This window comes from Oncorhynchus clarkii, chromosome 27, assembly GCF_045791955.1.
Source record: "Oncorhynchus clarkii lewisi isolate Uvic-CL-2024 chromosome 27, UVic_Ocla_1.0, whole genome shotgun sequence".
Taxonomy (NCBI): domain Eukaryota; kingdom Metazoa; phylum Chordata; class Actinopteri; order Salmoniformes; family Salmonidae; genus Oncorhynchus; species Oncorhynchus clarkii.
The window spans coordinates 18,693,635-18,715,432 of NC_092173.1; the positions used below are offsets into that span (position 1 = coordinate 18,693,635).

A 21,798-nucleotide genomic window follows, 5' to 3' on the forward strand; every position below is an offset into this window, starting at 1 on the left:
TGGTTTACACTGACCACAACCTCTTTCCTGCACACCATGCTTTCCCAAATGCGCTGGTGTTTGTTCCTGCAGGGCAATAAATTGCAATGTCCATACTGTGAGACGCCTAAGACAGCGCTACAGGGAGAAAGGACGGACAGCTGATCGTCCTCGCAGTGGCAGACCACGTGTAACAACACCTGCACAGGATCGGTACAGCCGAACATCACACCTGCGGGATAGGTACAGGATGGCAACAACAACCGCCCGAGTTACACCAGGAACGCACAATCCATCAGTGCTCAGACTGTCCGCAATAAGCTGAGGGAGGCTGAGAGCCACATCAAATTACAGAAATACTCATCATAAACATTGATGAAAGATACAAGTGTTTAACATACATTTAAAGATCAACTTCTCCTTAATGCAACCGCTGTGTCAGATTTCAAAAAGGCATTACCACGAAAGCACACTATGCGAATATGTTAGGTCAGCGCCTAGCCACAAAACCATACAGCCATTTTCCAACCAAGGAGAAGTGTCACAAAAGTCAGAAATAGCGTTACAATTAATCACTTACCTTTGATGATCTTCATCTGGTGGCACTCCCAGGTCTCCATGTTAGACAATAAATGTTTGTTTTGTTCGATAATGTCCCTCTTTATGTCCAAAAACCTCAGTTTTGTTGGTGCGTTTAGTTCAGAAATCCAAAGGCACAATGCGCGCTCTCAACATCAAGACGAAATGTTTAAAAAGTACAATAAAAGTTAGCAGAAACATGTCAAACGATGTTTAAAATCAATCCTCAGGTTGTTTTTTGTCATAAATAATCAATAATATTTCAACCGGACAAAAGCTTCGTCAATAGAAAAGGAGATACAAGAAAGGCGTGTTCCCGATCACGCGCGTTCCCGATCCACTGGCCTCTCATTGAAAGTGCTGTATCTCCCTCATTTTTTCAGAGTAAAAGCCTGAAACAATGCCTAAAGACTGGCCACATGTAGAGGAAGCCATAGATATTGTGAACTGGGTCCTAAGTCTTTGTATGGTGGATAGGCTTTCAATGGAAAAATAATAGTTCTTCCTGGTTGGATTTTCCTCAGGTTTTCGCCTGCCATATAAGTTCTGTTATACTCAGACATTATTTTAACAGTTTTGGAAACTTTAGAGTGTTTTCAATCCAAATCTACTAATTATATGCATATCCTAGCTTCTGGGCCTGAGTAGCAGGCAGTTTAATTTGGGCACGCTTTTCATCCAAAATTCAGAATGATGCCCCCTACATCTTGTTATGTTCATACAAATATTTACACATGTTAAGTTTGCTGAAAATAAACACAGTTGGCAGTGAGAGGACGTTTCTTTTTTTGCTGAGTTTACTTCAGAAATCATTGAGAAATGCTGCTGATCATGTGCTGCTATTTCGACTGCACCCCCTTTGTCTATAACCACCATGGTCATTATCTGCTCCTGCTGGTCATCTTTGAACGTCTTAAAATATGTACTCTTAAATATCAACCCGCTACAGCCAGAAGAGAACTGTCCACCCCTTGGAGCCTGGTCCTCTCTGGGTTTCTTCCTAGGTTCCTGCCATTGAATGAGTTTTTCCTATCAACTGTGCTTCTGCCTCTGCATTGCTTGTTCTTTGGGGTTTTAGGTTGGGTATTTTTAAAGTACTTTATGCTGATGTAAAAAAGGCAATACATTTATTTGATTGATTGATTGATTGAGAAACAAATATCATGTTATAAACAGCCTTTAAATTATTTGTGAACGCTTTATAAAGTTGTTTCATTTAAAGTAGGACCAGATGGAGAGACTGGACTCATAGGCCAGAACATATTAGTCACAACATCCGTCTCCAGGTAAGACACATGTTCTGACTTTGTTCAATATTGTGATTGGATCAATAAGCATTCCAAGCATGCCCCCAATGAGAGACATCAAACAGGTGTGGTTAACTGTAATCCACCGTTAATCAGTAAAGTTTAGATAAATATCTGAGGAGGAATCAGGAGTGTGTGTTTGGTTAGTACTGGAATGCTGGAAAGTGCCATTGCAGTGCATCATGCACATTACCTACTAAAGGAGCAAGTTAAGAAGGATGTATGTAGAGCAATAATGCCACCTGAAAAAACAGAGATCTCATGTCTGTCAAAGACAAATCCAAAACTGGTCATTATGAATAAAACAAGCAGCATGGATATCAGTTGTCTGTTAGAAGATTGACAGGAGAATAGACTGACTGATCAGTGAGAGGACACTGTTTAAGCAGCACTCACCTGAAGCAAACTGTGTGCCAGTCAGTGTTGAGTGCCTGGAGATACTGTTCATCATAGATCCGCTGTCTGCATCCAGCACACACGGGCAAGCTTCTGCCAGCTGTAATACAGTTAGTGGACAGATCAAAGGATGACACATACAGTTGAAGTCGGAAGTTTACAAACACTTAGGTTGGAGTCATTAAAACTAGTTTTTCAACCACTCCACAAACTTCTTGTTAACAAACTATAGTTTGGCAAGTCGGTTAGGACATTACTTTGTGCATGACACAAGTCATTTTTCCAACAATTGTTTACAAACAGATATTTCACTTATAATTCACTGTATCACAATTCCAGTGGGTCAGAAATGTACATACACTAAGTTGACTGTGCCTTTAAACAGCTTGGAAAATTCCAGAAAATGTCATGACTTTAGAAGCTTCTGATTGGCTAATTGACATCATTGGAATCAATTGGAGGTGTACCTGTGGATGTATTCCGAGGCCTACCTTCAAACTCAGTGCCTCTTTGCTTGACATCATGGGAAAATCAAAATAAATCAGCAAAGACCTCAGTCTGGTTCATCCTTGGGAGCAATTTCAAAATGCCTGAAGGTACCACATTCATCTGTACAAACAATAGTATGCAAGTATAAACACCATGGGACTACGCAGCCGTCATACCGCTCAGGAAGGAGAAGCGTTCTGTCTCCTAGAGATGAACGTACTTTGGTGCGAAAAGTGCAAATCAATCCCAGAACAATAGCAAAGGAACTTGTGAAAGAGGTACAAAAGTATCTATATCCACAGTAAAACGAGTCCTATGTCGACATCAGCTCAGCAAGGAAGAAGCCACTGCTCCAAAACTGCCATAAAAAAGCCAGACTATGGTTTGCAACTGCACATGGGAACAAAGATCGTACCTTTGGAAAAATGTCCTCTGGTCTGATGAAACAAAAATTTAACTGTTTGGCCATAATGACCATCGTTATGTTTGGAGGACAAAGGGAGAGGCTTGCAAGCCGAAGAACACCATCCCAACCGTGAAGCACGGGGGTGGCAGCATCATGTTGTGGGAGTGCTTTGCTGCAAGAGGGACTGGTGCAATTCACAAAATAGATGGCATCATGAGACAGGAAAATTATGTGGATGTATTGAAGCAACATCTCAAGACATCAGTCAGGAAGTTAAAGCTTGGTCGCAAATGGGTCCTCCAAATGGACAATGACCACAAACATACTTCCAAAGTTGTGGCAAAATGGCTTAAGGACAACAAAGTCAAGGTATTGGAGTGGCCATCACAAAGCCCTGACCTCAATCCAATAGAACATTTGTGGGCAGAACTGAAAAAGTGTGTGATCAAGGAGGCCTACAAACCTGACTCAGTTACACCAGCTCCGTCAGGAGGAATGGGCCAAAATTCACCCAACTTATTGTGGGAGCTTGTGGAATTCTACCCGAAACGTTTGAACCAAGTTAAACAATTTAAAGGCAATGCTACCAAATACTAATTTAATGTATGTAAACTTCTGACCCACTGGGAATGTGATGAAAGAAATAAAAGCTGAAATAAATCACTCTACTATTATTCTGAAATTTCACATTTTTTAAATAAAGTTGTGATCCTAACTGACCTAAGACAGGGAATTTTTACTAGGATTAAATGTCAGGAATTGTGAAAAACTGAGTTTAAATGTATTTGGCCAAGGTGTATGTAAACTTCCGACTTCAACTGTACATTAGCTTCACCATTTGCATGGCTCATATACTTCATGATACATCACCACCACCACCAGTGTTATTTCATGAGATATGTGATAACCACTTTTAAAGAGGGAGGTGGGAATTAACTAACTGATCAGCTTAGCTTCAGAAATCCAGTAAGAGCAAATTGATGTATCAGACAGCCACCCATCAAATCTCTTATCACTACTGGTGGTAGAGGATGTCAATTGATTATTGATCAAGGGTTGATATCTCTGTTTCAGTAGAAAATTCTGTAAGTCTGAAAAGTACTCTAATACTGTAGGATTGTAATAATGTAAGATCACTGTTGACCCCAAATGACACAAATAGTTTCTATACAAACTAAAACCATAGCATCAGTTAGACAGCAAAAACAAATTCATCAACTGACACTCATTAGCTCAAACGCATACAACCTCCCCAATTTCAAAATGGAGAGAAATTGACCTATTCTTAGTTCAACTGAGTATTAGAAGTGTGGGATATTTTCGGGGCATGCAAATGTGGCTTTTTTTCTTTTACTTTAGTTCTTAGAAGTAGAGCTTTGGAGCGGTGCATTAACACAGAACCAGATTCATCTATTCTACACTGCTTTTGCTTGTAGGAGGATTTAGGTGTGTGTGTGTGTGTGTGTGTGTGTGTGTGTGTGTGTGTGTGTGTGTGTGTGTGTGTGTGTGTGTGTGTGTGTGTGTGTGTGTGTGTGTGTGTTGAGAAGGATCACAAGAGCATTTGTTATCCCCATGTAAATCCAGAATGGGAGAAGGGTGGTATGCAAACAGGAACATGGTGTCAGAAAAATAAATACTATTAATTTGTATATAGATGAACCACAATATACGATTCTGTTTCATATGTGAGCAAAATAAAGTTTCGTCAGAGAGAGAAAGAGAGTGAGAAAGCAAGCGAGCAACAGAGTGAGAGAGAAAGATTGACAGAGAGCGAGAGAGCGAGAGCGAGAGAGAGAGAGCAAGAGAACAGCGAGCAAGAGCCAGAAAGCTGCAACAAAGTGCTTGGATCTTTATAAATCGGTTTCCTTGTTTTACATTTGTCAATGTCACTTGTCACTGACTTTTAGGGTTCAGTGAGTCCATTCAACCTTATTTCAGAGGTCTTGGCAGCCCTTATCAAGTCAATGGCTTCATCACAAATAGCACCCTATTATTTATAGTATATAGTGCATAGACCCATAGGGCTGTGGTCAAAACTGCACTACTCCCTATATCAGTGTTACCTAAACATGGTCCTCGAGAACACCCAACAGTACACATTTTTATTGTAACCCTGGACAGTCACTATTGTGCTGGGTTGGGAAACACTGCCCTATATAGTGCACTACTTTGACCAGAGCGCTATGGGCCATGGACAAAACGAGTGCTCTATAAATGGAATAGGGTGCCATTTGGGACGCAGTCCCAAGATAGTTGGTTCCAAAATTATTGACATCATTGATAGCAATTGTGACTGTATAAAATAATTTATTAAAATACTGAGCTATATTGTAAAAAACTAAAATAACTCAGGAAATTGTATTCTTTTATACTAATATAATTGCTCAGAGAAAGAGATTTTATTTAACCCCAAGATATTACCCCAGTTACTGTTAATGGTAATGGTGAGAGGTTAGCATCTTTGGGGTCATTTCATTTGTCACATGCTTTGTAAACAACAGGTGTAGACTAAGAGTGAAATTCTTATTTACAGGTCCATTCCAACAATGCAGAGAGAAAGATAATTGAGAAATAAGAGATAAGTAATAACACATAATAATAAAAGTAATAATAAATACAAAGATAACCTGTAAAGATAACCTGGTTCTATACACGGGGTACCAGTACTGAGTTGATGTGCAGAGGTAACGAGGTAATTGAGTTAGATATGTACATATGACTAGGAATAAAGTGACTAGTCAACAGGATAGATAATAAACAGTAGCAGCAGCGTATGTGATGACTAGCAGTCATGTCTTAGGGGTAGAAGCTGTTCACTATCCTGTAGGTTCCAGACTTGGTGCATCGGTACCGCTTTCCATGCGGTAGCAGAGAGAAAAGAAAAGTCTATGACGGGAGGCTGAAACATCATATTTACTTCAGTATTCAGACCCTTTACTCAGTACTTTGTTGAAGCACCGTTGGCAGCGATTACAGCCTTGAGTCTTCTTGAGTACGATGGTACAAGCTTGGCACACCTGTATTTGGGGAGTTTCTCCATTCTTCTCTGCAGATCCTTTCAAGCTCTGTCAGGGTGGATGGGAAGCGTCACTGCCCAGCGATTTACAGGTCTCCAGAGATGTTCGATCATGTTCAAGTCCGGGCTCTGGCTGGGCCACTCAAGGACATTCAGAGGCTTGTCTCGAAGCCACTCCTGCACTGTCTTGGCTGTGTGCTTAGGGTCGTTGTCCTGTTGGAAGGTGAGACTTCGCCCTGGTCTGAGGTCCTGAACGCTCTGAAGCGGGATTTCATCAAGGATCTGTACTTTGCTCTGTTAATCTGTCCCTCGATCCTGGCCAGTATCTCAGTGCCTGCTGCTGAAAAACATCCCCACAGCATTTTGCTGCCACCACCATGCTTCACAGTAGGGATGGTGCCAAGTTTCCGCCAGACGTGACGCTTGGCATACAGGCCAAAGAGTTCGATCTTGGTTTCATCAGACCAGAGAATCTTGTTTCTCATGGTGTGAGAGTCCTTTAAGTGCCTTTAGACAAACTCCAAGCGGGCTGTCATGTGCATTTTACTGAGGAGTGGCTTCCGTCTGGCCACTCTACCATAAAGGCCTGATTGGTGGAGTGCTGCAGAGATGGCTGTCCTTCTGGAAGGTTCTCCCAACTCCACAGAGAAACTCTGGAGCTCTCTCAGAGTGGCCATCAGATTCTTGGTCACCCCTCTGACCAAGGCCCTTCTCCCTCTATTTGGCCGGGCGGCCAGCTCCAGGAAGAGTCTTGGTGGTTCTAAATTTATTCAGTTTAAGAATGCTGCAGAAATGTTTTGGTACCCTTCCCCAGGTCTGTGTCTCGACACAATCCTGTCTCTGAGCTCTACGGACAATTCCGTCAACCTCATGGCTTGGTTTTTGCTCTGATATGCACTGTCAACTGTGGGACCTTATATAGACAGGTGTGTGCCTTTTCAAATCATGTCCAATCAATTGAATATACCCCAGGTGGACTGAAATAAAGTTGTAGAAACATCTCAAGGATGATCAATGAAAACAGGATGCACCGGAGCTCAATTTCGAGTCTCATAGCAAAGGGTCTGAATACTTATGTAAATAATATGTTTTTAATTTTTAATACATTTGCAAAACCTGTTTTCACTTTGTCATTATGAGGAATTGTGTGTAGACTGATTAGGGGAAGAAATAAATAAATCCATTTTAGAATAAGGTTGTGGAATAAATGCTGAAAAAGTCAAGGGTTCTGAATACTTTCTGAATGCACTGTATACACACAAATTAGGGCTGACCCCAATAAGTCGACTGGTCAATTATTTGGTTGTTAGGCTGTTGGTCAACCAAGATTGTTTTAGTCAAATATATATAAATATATATATATTATTATTATTATTATTAATGCGTTTGAGCCAATCTGTTGTGTTGTGACAAGGTAGGGGTGGTATACAGAAGATAGGTAAAACACCATATTATGGCAAGAACAGCTCAAATAAACAAAGAGAAACGACAGTCTATCATTACTTTAAGACATGAAGGTCTGTCAATACGGAAAACGTTTGAACATTTCTTCAAGTGCAGTCACAAAAACCATCCCCACAGGAAAGGAAGTCCCAGAGTTACCTATGCTGCAGAGGATATGTACATTAGAGTTACCAGCCTCAGAAATTGCAGCCCAAATAAATGCTTCACAGAGTTCAAGTAACAGACACATCTCAATATCAACTGTTCAGAGGAGACTGTGTGAATCAGGCCTTCAAGGTCAAATTGCTGCAAAGAAATCACTACAAAAGGACACCAATAATAAGAAGAGACTTGCTTGGGCCAAGAAACACAAGCAATGGACCGGTAGAAATCTGTTCTTTGGTCTGATGAGTCTAAATTTTTTATTTTTGTTTCCAACCGCTGTGTCTTTGTGAGATGCAAAATAGGTGAACAGTTGATCTCCGTATGTGTAGTTCCCACCGTGAAGTCTGGAGGAGGAGGTGTGATGGTGTGGGGGTGCTTGTCAGTGATTTATTTAGAATTCAAGGCACACTTAACCAGCATGGCTACCACAGCATTCTGTGGCAATATGCCATCCCATCTGGTTTGCGCTTAGTGGGACTATCATTTGTTTTTCAACAGGACAATAACCCAACACACCTAGTGTGTAAGGGATATTTGAACAAGAAGGAGAGTGATGGAGTGCTGCATCAGGTGGCATGGCCTCCAAAATCACCCTACCTCAACCCAAATGAGATGGTTTGGGATGAGTTGGACCGCAGAGTGAAGGAAAAGCAGTCAACAAGTGCTCAGTATATTTGGGAACTCCCTCAGGGCTGTTGGAAAAGCATTCCAGCAGAAGCTGGTTGATAGAATGCCAAGAGTGTGCAAAGCTGTCATCAAGGCAAAAGGTTGCTACTAATTTTGATTTGTTTAACACTTATTTGGATACTACATGATTCCATTTGATATTTCATAGTTTTGATGTCTTCACTATTATTTTACAATGTAGAAAATAGTAAAAATAAAGGAAAACCTTTGACTGGTACTGTATATGTTTGTGCCCATATCAGTGAACTAATCCATTGCGGAGGCCTAGACTTAAAGCCAATTTATGCTTGATTAGAAAATGTGGTCGGAGGCCAAATTGAGCTCTGTACCGCATTGCCAGGTGGTTTACCTGATAAAATGTGGAAAGACCAAAACGACAGAGTTCCTCAGAGAGTAATTAGAGACAGGTTGAATCCTGTTGAGTTTTATGATAATGATGAGTTTTCAAGGAGATACCACTTCTCCAAGGACTCTGTAATGCAACTGGAAAGAAAGGTTGCACCAACCATTAAGCATGGGAGTGATAGGAGCGCGGCTGTACCCACTACTTCAGCTCTTAGTGGCCCTACGGTTCTATGCAACTGGATGTTTCCAGATGGTATATGGGGATCTTTTTGGACTCCACAAGTCAACCGTCTGCAGGATTGTAGTCCGCGTCTAGTGTTATTGCTGGTCTGAATAATCTGTACATAAGGTTCAATCCTAAAGAGGAATCAGCAGTTGGATTTTACAGGAGAGCTAGATTCCCAGGTGTACTAGGGGCAATAGACTGGACACATTCCTATTCCCAACCCTGGTGGCAAGAATGGAGAACTATTCCATAATCGGAAAGGTTACTGCTCCTGTCATGTATTGTCATATTATGTCTTGTTCCTGTTCTTTCTCTTCACTCTGTCTCCCTCTGCTGGTCGTATTAGGTTACCTTCTCTTCCTCTCCTTTCCCCAGCTGTTCCTCATCTTCTCTAACTACCTCGTTCACCCTTTTCCCACCTGTTCCCTTTTTCCCTCTGATTAGGTCTCTATTTCTCTCTCTGTTCCTGCTTCTGTCTTTGTCAGATTCTCGTTTGAGTTTCTCATGCCAGAACCAAACTATCGTCTCGTTTGCTTCACCCTTGTCCTGTCCTGTCGGAATCTGCCTGTTCATCTGATGCTACGTGTGATCAGGTACTTCTGTCCTCTACGACCCGCGCCTACCCAGAGAGACCAGCAGTCTGTCGCCGCTAACCCAGCTATTCTCCTCTGCTGCTAAGAAGGGGACTCTACCCAGCTATTCTCCTCTGCTGCTAAGAAGGGGGACTCTTCTGTGAATATCAGAAGGACTTTATGATTCATTTGTCGCCCTCTCTGCGGGTTGTCTATTTTGCCATTATATACATTTGAAGAGGATCTATGTCTTCCCTGTGTTTTGACATTAAAGGACTCTGTTTTTGTTAAACCGCTTTTGGGTCCTCACTCACGTGCATAACAGCTCCATCAACGTGATGACAAAGGTCAGCTCACCAACATCGTAGCTAGATGGCCAGGATCCACCCATGACAGCAGAATCTTTGACAATAGTCGTCTGTGTGCAATGCTGGAAAGGGGGGGAATTTGAAGGCCACCTACTAGGTGACAATGGATATACTTGTCGTGGGCACCTTATAACATCCCTTTTAAAACGCCCAGACACCAGACAAGAGGAAATACAACACCTCTCATCCTGACAAGAGGATAGACTTTTTGGAGTGTGGAAAAAAAATATTCCCGTGCCTACAGGAAGGGTTCTGCACAAAGATGGACACGACCCTGACAATCATTATTGCAGTGACAGTTCTGTATAACTTTTGCAAGAGACAAGGAGACGAGCTACATGAGGAAGACCTACCTGTCCCCTATCAACACTTTTTTAAATGTATTTTTTTACTTTTGGTGCCAGCAAGAATGACATTAGAAAATAGTCAAGACGACTAGCTTGATTAAGCCTCCGTCTTGTATAACTCACTAGGTCAGGATATTTAAGCCCCCATATATCCACTAGTTCCAATATATCCATGATATTCGTCATTTCCTTAAGTGCACAAGGGTGCTAGTTTGTAGAGTAATTTCCTTTATGTTCCATTGAGGTATTTAAAACCGTATTATAATCCCCCACCATAATAATAGAGTCTTGTACTGCTTGATCAATTATTATATACATTTTCAAAGAAGTCATTATTTGGACCGTATAGATTAAAGAGGCAAATCTGTTTATGGTCCAATAACATAATTACAATAATCTGTCTTGCGGATCCGCTTAAACAATTTGCACATTCAAATCAAAAATGATTGTTTATTAATACCATCACCCCTTTTGAGTTTCTTTACTCATGGGAGAAGTATACCCCCCCATCTAACATTTTTGAATGAGTTTCCTGTAAACAATAGGTATTATATTCCTTCTCTTTTCTTATCTGCTAAGCCATTACAATTATAAACTGGCTATACTTATTTCACCATTTACCATAATGCGATACAAGTTTCAATTCTATTTATCATAATATATGCTTGTAAACTCACCATTAGAAAGTACCATAATGATTTAGTGTCCATATAGCTGTACCATGATATTTGCACTGCTAAACCTAAACCTCCAATTGTTCTCCGCTATTCCACCCTCTAAAACCTACCCCATCCCAAGTTAGGTTGTCATCCCAGTGACTGGCAGACCACCCTTGTCCCCCTGGATCCTAGGGCCTTTGAGCGATTGGGACACATCCTTTAAAAAGAGCACACAGTGCCAGCCACAAAAACAGATCAACCAACCAAAGCATTTCCAATGCCCTCACCTTGATTGTATTATATACAGTTATAAAAAAAATTATACAGTACCAGTCAAAAGTTTGGACGCACCACCTCATTCAAGGGTTTTTCGTTATTTTAACTATTTTCTACATTGTAGAATAATAGAGAAGACATCAAAACTATTAAATAACACATGGAATCATGTAGGAACACACACATGCTGGTCCCCTGTTGTGACCATTTCCCAAGCATCTCTGTGCAGTCAGACCTCTGATTATTTTGTGCCACCAAGACCACAATATTTTGCCCCCTCTGATTGTCCGAGTGTGACCCTCTTCCCATGGGTTACTGCAGCTAGTGTTGCCAGCACTGACACTGCCTGGGTTTGGGGCACCCCACCGGAATCCCCACCGACTAGGTACAAGGTCGTCAAGGTTCTCATTAATAGCTTTGATAAATTCCTTGTATATTATGCTCAACCATCCAGGGGTTTTGGCTTTGAAACAGCTCATGAAACATGGGACCAACAATTTACATTTGCGTTTATATTTTTGTTCAGTGTAGTTACATTTGAAAGTAGGTTAAACGAGGTAATGGATTCACAGGAATGGAATGACAAGGAAAGGTATTGTTTCAAAGAAAGTGTAACTGTATCAGTTGTGTTGATCTAGGTTAGAGCAGCGCTGCAGTTTCAACACCCCATTTAATTTTGATTTAATTAGATTGAACTAACCAAAACATTAGCAGTTGAAATATACACATTATTATACTTCTAAACACCATCCCAGCCTTGTTAGCATTATGCAGCGGGCTTGTGTTACTCGGAAATAAAATAGAACGACTAAGGTTACCTACTTGGGTTATTGCAGCAAAACAAGGACATACCGGACATTCTTTATTGATCATTCTCACAGAATACTTTTCATAAAGCTAACCCTCCAAAAACACCATAACACAATGTATCTATTGTTTATTGTGTATGGTGTGCATGGTGTCGTTTATTATGAATTCAATGGAGCATCTCTGTTCTCGAGCGCGGAAGGATGCACTGCGCTCGCGCTAATAGCATCTCCCGCCCTCACACATGCTTCAAGGCACCCGCTATCATGGTTCCAGAGAAAAACTGCGTATCGAAAACTTAAACTCACCTTCCTCCTCTCCCATACGTTCGTCCTTCCAGTCACAACAGAGCAGCATCAACCTCATTCACTCTCCGATTCCGAGCTCTATGAGAGCCTGACTCTGATGAACAGATAACCGGTCTCACTTCGACCAAAGCCCCGCTATTCGTGTTGTGTGTTTATGAAGCCGGATAGACTAGATCCTCACAGCTGGATACTACTTCGATTCATTCGATGAGGAGAGAATGGGCGATTTGAAACAGTCAGGCTGGGGGACCGGAAAATATGGGTTGGCCAACCGACAACAATCCCTGGAAATTTGGTCTGCGTAGCACAATCAAAAGCAACTGAGGGCAGAGAGACGAAGCGATGCGCAATGCACCCTTCACAGAAATAGGAGATGTATCAGAATAGCTGTATTAGAATAGTCATCTAGTCTATGAGAGCATACTGGAATAGGCTAGTTGCAGTAAAAGTCTACATTCAGACATTTTAAAGTTCCTGAATAACATTTGAGCCATTGATTCATTTTGATATGTTGATGCAGTTTGGGTGCAGGTGGAAAAAAGCGGATACCTGGGCACAAATGTGTATTTATTAACCATTTTATTTCGTTATTTTACTTAAGCAAATAAAATGCAGGGATTACCGGGAACAAGTCACATGTGCGTCATGAAAATGTAAAAGTGCAAAACCCCATCGTTCCTCCTTTTTTGCCATTTAAATAAGATGAATACTATCCCACCGCATGGAAGACACGGTGCGGCGTGCCCCGGATCCGAGCGGCTCACACACAGTTCAGAAAAAGACCTACGGGTAGGCTACAAGAACTAAAGCGAGTGAGAGTCATGATAACCTAGGGCAATTACTACAACATACAGTCCACACAATCCCTAAAGATTCATCGTAGTGTAACTTCATAACAGAGTGAATTCATATTTGGTCAGTAATGTCTAGTGAGTCTTATTCAACTGTAACTAACTCAAGTAAAGAGTGAAATGGGAGCTCACTCTCACAATTTACACAGACTAGGGGAAGCCTACACACAGACACATATTAAAAAAGCCCTTACATATACAGTATAACAATTCTCATCAGTGATTAAATGCATTACCCAAATATATATATTTTTTTAACAAACATGTTTTGCCTTATTCAAGATTACACAAATATGGTGATAGTCTACTTTCATGAGCGGAAACATTTGAAACTTGAATAATGAGCAACAACTTACATAAATGAAACTATAACTGAATGTGAAACTAGAATTATTTCAGATATGCATAACATTCTAGGCACTTAATCTAGCACACCAGAAAATGTATACGTAATTAATAAAACAAAATGTTCAATTCATACATACATAATGTACAATACATGCCAGAGCAGTATCGAAAGAATTTCAGTTTTACTTTTACATTTTTGTAAAACTAAAAACATACAAATCACTTAAAAAACAAAAAACACTGTTTCAAAGGTCTTGGGTACAAACCAACACAATGTATGCTATGAATATCACTCACGATATCACCTACAAATCTTTTGAACACCTTTGGATTGATTGTCATCAGCTTTACCACATTCAGAGCAACACCTGCTCATCATACTTCACAAGTTTGTCAGAAATCAAGGTAAGAAGGCTACTTACACCATGGCCCTTAAAATATAGTCAAAGTTGAAGATGGCAGATTGACTGTGAAACCTGTGCCCACACACACACATGCTATGCCACTGCTATTTCACCCAGGGATATAAATAGCAGCAGAGATGATAGAAAGCCAGAGGAGGCAGTTCTGAAGATACATGGCCAAAGTTTATCAGCACTTTACTAACCACACCCCTTGAAGCTCAACCCTTGGTTTGACATGTCAGTATGCGAAGAGCTCCAACTTTGGTACACACAGACACTAAGCACATGGAGAGGGATGTACAGTTACAGGAATGGTGCTGGTTTTGACTTGGAGCACTTCTCTGCATTCAAAGCATGCTTAATGGCTCTAGTTGGATAATCTTTCATATTCTCCTATATACCCAAACATCTCTGGCAGCATGTGCAAGCTCACAAGCACATAGAGAGACACACAGCCACATATCAACGCCCACACACATGCATGCACACACAAACACTTGGTAACTACTAAAAGGGGAGCATCGCAGGCATGTCAGTAAGAGCTGATGAACACCACGAACAATGATAAAGGCACAATCAAAAACACTAAGTCACATCAAATGTGTGCAAAAGTCTGGGTCGGTGGGTTTGTATAAAAAATATATTGAGTCAAATAAAGTACAACATATCTTTACATACTCTAATGGGGGATTTTGTGCCTATAAAATGTACATTCTAGATCATGCAGTAGCACCATTGTTTCTTGAGGTTCAACTTCTTCTGAAGAACACCCTCTACTTCTGCCTTCCACAGTATTTGCTTTGGCATCCAGCAGCAACTCCTCCTGTAGAGAAACAACATTGGAAGAGAGGATATTTTAAATGCATGCATTTGTAAGAGGGTTTGCAATTGTACTTGGTTCGGTATCAGATTTATGTCTTTTTTTGGTCACATGCCAGAGTGTGTGTCTTATCGTACCTGGTCTGTAGCCTCCTCCTCCTGCCCCACCAAAGAAGCCCTGGAGTGGGCCATACTTGGCTGCTTTGGCTGCGAAAAAAGTTAGTTAATCACAGTTTTTTTTGTGATCACTAATTATAATTTTTTAAACAGTGTTGGCAAGTCATTTCCTGAGCAGCTTTAATATGTTTTTCTAACCACACTGCACAGATGAGTAAACTTTCTGGAAATCTGTTGCTTGACCACAGCAGCCAAGAGCCCCAGGAAGCCTTGTGAGTGAGTTAGCATATGCTAACAGGTTGTCAAACAAGAAAAATGCTAACAGGTTGTATTTGTATTTATTATGGATCCCCATTAGCTGCTGCCAAAGCAGCAGCTACTCTTCCTGGGGTCCAGCAAAATTAAGGTGTTTATACAATTTTAAAAACATTACAATACATTCACAACACACTATGTGCCCTCAGGCCCATACTCCACCACTACCACATATCTACAGTACTAAATCCATGTGTATGTATAGTGCATATATTATTGTGTGTGTGTGTGTGTGCATTTGTCTTTGCCAATGTTTGTGTTGCTTCACAGTCCCCGCTGGTCCATAATGTGTTTTTTGATCTGTTTTTTAAATCTAATTTTGCTGCTTGCATCAGTTACTTGATGTGGAATAGAGTTCCATGTAGTCATGGCTCTATGTACAACTGTATGCCTCCCATAGTCTGTGCTGGACTTGGGGACTGTGAAGAGACCTCTTGTGGCATTGTTTGTTGGGTAAGCATGGGTGTCTGAGCTGTGTGCCAGTAGTTTAGACAGACAGCTCGGTGCATTCAACATGTCATAAACAAAAATAAAAGTAGTGAGGAAGTCAACTTCTCCTCAGCTTTCAGCCAGGAGAGATTGACATGCATATTATTAATATTTGCTCTCTGTGTATATCCAAGGGCCAAGGGCCAGCCGTGCTGCCCTGTTCTGAGCCCATTGCAATTTTCCTAAGTCCTTTTTTGTGGCACCTGACCAAATGACTGAACAGTAGTCCAGGTGCAACAAAACTAGGGTCTGTAGGATCACTTTATTATAGACAGACTTATTATAGACAGACTTCTCCCCATTTTAGTTACTACTACTGCATCAATATGTTTTGACCATGACAGTTTACAAACTAGGGTTACTCCAAGCAGTTTAGTCATCTCAACTTGCTCAATTTCTATATTATTTATTACAATATTTAATTGAGGTTTTGGGTTTAGTGAGTGTTTTGTTCCAAATACAATGCTTTTAGTTTTAGAAATATGTAGGGCTAACTTATTCCTTGCCACCCACTCTGAAACTAACTGCAGCTCTTTGTTGAGTGTTGCAGTCATTTCAGTCGCTGTAGTAACTGACGTGTATAGTGTTGAGTCATCCTCATACATAGACACTCTGGCTTTACTCAAAGTCAGTGGAATGTTATTAGTAAAAATTGGAAAAAGCATGGGGCCTAAACAGCTACCCTGGGGAATTCCTGATTCTAACTGGATTATATTTGAGAGGCTTCCATTAAAGAACACCCTCTGTGTTCTGTTAGACAAGTAACTCTATATCCACATTATAGCAGGGGGTGTAAAGCCATAACACATACGTTTTTCCAGCAGCAGACTATGATCAATAATGTCAAAAGCTGCACTGAAGTCTAACAAGACAGCCCCCACAATCATTTTCTCATCAATTTCTCTCAGCCAATCATCAGTCATTTGTGTAAGTTCTGCACTTGTTGAGTGTCCTTCCCTATAAGCATGCTGAAATACTGTTGTCAATTTGTTTACAGTGAAATAGCATTGTATCTAGTCAAACACAATTTTTTCCAGAAGTTTACTAAGGGTTGGTAACAGGCTGATTGGTCGGCTATTTGAGCCAATAAAGGGAGCTTTACTATTCTTGGGTAGCGGAAGAACTTTAGCTTCCCTCCAGACCTGAGGGCACACGCACTCTAGTAGGCTTAAATTGAAGACGAGGCAAATAGGAGTGGCAATTTCGTCTGCTATTATCCTCAGTAATTTTCCATCCAGATTGTCAGACCTCGGTGGGTTGTCATTGTTGATAGACACTATTTTTTTCACCTCTTCCACACGGACTTTACGGAATTCAAAAGTACAATTCTTGTCTTTCATATTTTGGTCCGATATACTTGGATGTGTAGTATCAGCATTTGTTGCTGGAATGTCATCCCTAAGTTTGCTTATCTTGCCAATGAAAAAGTAATTAAAGTAGTTTGTATTATCAGTGGGCTTTGTGATGAATGAGCCATCTGATCAATGAATGAATGAGCCGAGTTGGCTTTTTTCCCAAAAATTTATTTTAAGGTGCTCCAGAGCTTTTTACTATAATTGTTTATATAATTTATCTTTGTTTCATAGTTTAGTTTATTTTTATTTAGTTTAGTCACATGATTTCTTAATTTGCAGTATGTTTGCCAATCAGTTGGGCTGCCAGACTTAATTGCCACCTTTTGCCTCATACCTCTCAACCATACAATTTTTAAATTCCTCATCAATCCAAGGGGATTTAACCGTTTTTACAGTAATTTTCTTAATGTGTGCTTATTTGTAACTGGTATAAGTAGTTTCAAAAATGCGTCAAGTGCAGCGTCTGGTTGTTCCTCATTAAAAACCACAGACCAGCAAATTTAGTTTACATGATCAACATATGAATCACTACAAAACTTATTGTATGACCTCATATACACTATATTAGGCCCAGCCTTTGGAACTTTGGTTTTCCTAGATATGGCTATTATATTGTTATCACTACATCCTATGGATTTGGATACTGCTTTAAAGCAAATATTTGTAGCATTAGCAAAGATGTGATCAATACATGTTGATGATTTAATTCCTGTGCTGTTTGTAACTACCCCGGTAGGTTGACTGACAACTTGATCCAGGTTGTAGGCACTGGTTACAGTTTGAAGTTTTTTCCTGAGTGGGCAGCTTGATGATAGCCAGTCAATATTTAAATCACCCAGAATATATACTTCTCTGTTGATATCACATACATTATCAAGCATTTCACACATATTATCCAGACACTCACTGTTAGCACTTAGTGGTCTATAGCAGCTTCCCACAATAATTGGTTGGCTAGCCGCATATGCTAAATATAGAGGAGCTATTGATATTCACTTGTGCTGCGACTGCATAGGATGCCCTAAATCGATAGTGTTAATGAATAATTCTAAGCTATTACAAATGTAATGATTTGAACTGCAGGTCTCCTACAGTAGGGGTGCAGGGTGTACTCAGAGGTGTGATCAGTATGTGTGTAATATAATGTGAATAATACTTGATCTATGCACCATAAAGGGGCCTACATTGATGACTTGATGGCATGAGGGCATGATGACAAGTCATAACAACCAGTCATAATAATTTATGATACTGCATTAGCACAGATTATTGGCAATAGCACATCATTTGGCATTTGTAGATTTGCCATTGTAAATGCGTGAAAGGTTAAAATAGTTATATAAAAACACACCTCCCACCTATGTGAGCAAAAGGCTGACGACTATCTACTAAGTACCAGTCAAAGGTTTGGACATACCTACTCATTCAAGGGTTTTTTCATTTTTTTTTGACTATTTTCTACATTATACAATAATAGTGAAGACATCAAAACTAGGAAATAACACATATGGAATCCTGTAGTAACCAAAAAAGTGTTAAACAAATCAAAATATTTTAGTAGCCACCCTTTGCCTTGATGACAGCTTTGCACACTCTTGGCAATCTCTCAACCAGCTTCACCTGAAATTAGTGATGCACCTATATGACATTTTTGGCCCATACCGGTATCCGATATTGTCCTTGCCAAAGAAATCGATACCAATACCCAATATTTAACATTTTAGCGTCCTTTTAAGCATTCTAATACAGTTAAATAGTTAACACACACACACCCAGCGCTCTAAGGCGGCACTGCATCTCAGTGCAAGAGGCATCACTACAGTCCCTGGTTCGAATCCAGGCTGTATCACATCCGGCCGTGATTGGGAGTCCCATTGGGCGGCGCACAATTGACCCAACGTCATCCGGGTTTGGCTGGGGTAGGCCGTCAATGTAAATAAGAATTTGATCTTAATGGTGGTCGGACCCATCTATGTGAAGCTTGAAGGCAAACCGCAAATTCCACTGTTGTGCCTAATCCTTATTGTGGCTAGCTTCACAACACATAACTAAGTCCGGTCGAGCCTCAATAGCCAGATGACACTAGCTGGTTGCTTATAACATTAGCTTTGGGCAACAGGGTTAAGTAGCTGGCTAGCTATTCATTTTCATGAACTGAAGTTCAATTTCAATAGGCGAACAACAAGTGGCAATCTAGCTAATACTTACTCACAAGGATTCCTAAATCATTGCGAAGAATAATGAAAATGACTGCAGTTTCTACTGGTCATTGTTTTCAGGCTGGTTGTATTGGTGCTAGCTAGGTACCAAGCTAAAGCTACCTACTCCAGAAGTTGCGGTCGAACAAATTATGCTTAATTATCAACGTGGTATTGTAAACACATCGTTCATGACCGGTATTTGCTTGTTTGCAGACTTTTTTGTATAGCTTTGACAGTGCTACTATATATTTTTTGACATGCAAAGACCCAAACGGCATTCCATAGTATGTGTGTCTTGAAGATAATAGCAGTGGCACTATTATTGTATAACTCCGGTAGAACAACATCGGAAAAATAGCGCACTTGGTAGTGTGTACCGGTGCTCGACTAGTCGGCGAAAGCCAACATCACCCACGACAGAGAACGGTTGAGTGTCAAGGGCAATGAATTCCATTATCTTGGCCTTAAAGGATTTCGCCTTTTGAGTCGTCTCGCTGAAATTTTCTTACTCTTTCAAATGACTGCTCGACTTGTTGACTGCTCGATCAACACAGCAGCCATTGTGGGCTAGGTTATGAATGCTGTGTTGCACGTGTAGCGCAACATTTTATGTGGCGTCATTACGGCACGTACCTACGTTATATAGGTATGCACATCAGCTTTGACATTGGTGTTGCACATCGGTGTTAAAGTAGACATCGGCCGATACCGATGTTGGCATTTTTAGCTAATATCGCCCAATTCCAATATGTTCACCGATATATTGTGCATCCCTACCTGAAATGCTTTTCCAACAATCTTGAAGGAGTTCCCACATATGCTCAGCACTTGTTGGCTGCTTTTCTTTCACTCTGCGGTCCAACTCATCAAAAAAACATCTCAATTGGGTTGAGGTCGGGTGATTATGGAGGCCAGGTCATCTGATGCATCCCTCCATCATTCTCCTTCTTGGTCAAATTCCCTTACACAGCCTGGAGGTGTGTTTTGGGTCATTGTCCAGTTGAAAAACAAATGATAGTCCCACTATGCGCAAACCAATTGGGATGGGGTATCGCTGCAGAATGCTGTGGTAGCCCTGCTAGTTAAGTGTGCCTTGAATTCTAAATAAATCACAGACAGTGTCACCAGCAAAGCAACCCCACACCATCACACCTCCTCCTCCATGCTTCACGGTGGAAACCACACATGCAGAGATAATCCATTCACCTACTCTGCATCTCACAAAGACACAGCGGTTGGAACCAAAATTCTCAAATTTGGACTCATCAGACCAAAGGACAGATTTCCACCGGTCTAATGTCCATTGATTGTGTTTTTTGGCCCAAGCAAGTCTCTTCTTATTATTGGTATCCTTTAATAGTGGTTTCTTTGCAGAAATTCAACCACAAAGGCCTGATTGACACAATCTCCTCTGAACAGTTGATGTTGAGATGTGTCTGTTACTTGAAATCTGTGAACCATTTATTTGGGCTGCAATTTGAGGGGCAGTTAACTCTAATGAACTTGTCTTCTGCAGCAGAGGAAACTCTGGGTCTTCCTTTCCTGTGGCGGTCCTCTTGAGAGCCAGTTTCATCATAGCGCTTGATGATTTTTGCGACTGCACTTAAAGAAAATGTTGTTGAAATGTTCCGAATTGACTGACCATGTCTTAAAGTAATGATGGACTGTAATTTCTCTTTGCTGATTTCAGCTGTTCTTGCCATAATATGGACTTGGTCTTTTACCAAATAGGGCTATCTTCTGTATACCACCCCTACCTTGTCACAAAACAACTGATTGGCTCAAACACATTGAGGACAGAAATTCCGCGAAGTAACTTTTAACAAGGCACACCTGTTTATTGAAATGCATTCCGAGTGACTACCACATGAAGCTGGTTGAGAGAATGCCAAGAGTGTGCAAAGCTGTCATCGATGCAAAGTGTGGCTACTGTGAAGAATTTCAAATGTAAAATATTTATATATATATATATTATATATATATATATTATATATATTTTTTCAACACTCTTTTGGTCACTACATGATTCCATATATGTTATTTCATAGTTTTGATGTAGAAAAGAGTACAAATAAAGAAAAACCCTGGAATGAGTAAGTGTGTCCAAACTTTTGAGTAGGACTGTAGCTGAAAAAGTGGATTCTGATTAGACAAAAATAGTAATACCTTATTTACATAAGTATTCAAACCACTTGCACATACTTCCATTGTGACGCCATTTCCGGTCACAACTTGCAGACTTGTTTACGCGTTGCTGTGCGTTTTGTTGCCAACCTTACTTTGCTACTTGACAACTTTACGGTTTTTACTTTTTAATTACCGTTTATATTTTTGTTTTTTCCCTCAACTTTTTATTTTTATTCAACTTTTTCACTCCGGACGCTTTACCTGGACGTGGTTCGTCAGGACCTCCAACAGCCGAAGCTAAGTAGCAACATTAACATGATGCCTTCTAATTGCAGTCGCTGTACTCATAATATACAGGAGAACGATCGCCTTACGGCGAGGATAGCTGTGCTACAAG

General features: G+C 40.6%; 2 protein-coding genes across 7 annotated transcripts in view; both read right to left on the reverse strand.

Annotated features, from left to right (window-relative positions):
* LOC139385972 (LIM domain kinase 1-like) overlaps positions 1–12,522 on the reverse strand; it is an 89,578-nt gene extending 77,056 nt beyond the window's left edge. Inside the window, exons 1-2 of the mRNA XM_071131288.1 lie at positions 12,376–12,522; positions 2,262–2,361 (exon numbers count right to left, since the gene is read on the reverse strand). Of these exons, the coding sequence (XP_070987389.1) occupies positions 2,262–2,361; positions 12,376–12,433 (158 nt within the window). The 5' untranslated portion in view covers positions 12,434–12,522. The remainder of the gene's footprint in view (positions 1–2,261; positions 2,362–12,375) is intronic.
* A 415-nt stretch (positions 12,523–12,937) lies between these two features.
* LOC139385528 (elastin-like) overlaps positions 12,938–21,798 on the reverse strand; it is a 107,280-nt gene continuing 98,419 nt past the window's right edge. For all 6 annotated transcript variants that reach the window (XM_071130650.1, XM_071130656.1, XM_071130653.1 and 3 more), the window contains 2 exons: positions 14,936–15,004; positions 12,938–14,801 (listed from right to left, as the gene is read on the reverse strand). In XM_071130650.1, coding sequence (XP_070986751.1) covers positions 14,752–14,801; positions 14,936–15,004 — 119 coding nt within the window. In that variant the 3' untranslated portion in view covers positions 12,938–14,751. The remainder of the gene's footprint in view (positions 14,802–14,935; positions 15,005–21,798) is intronic.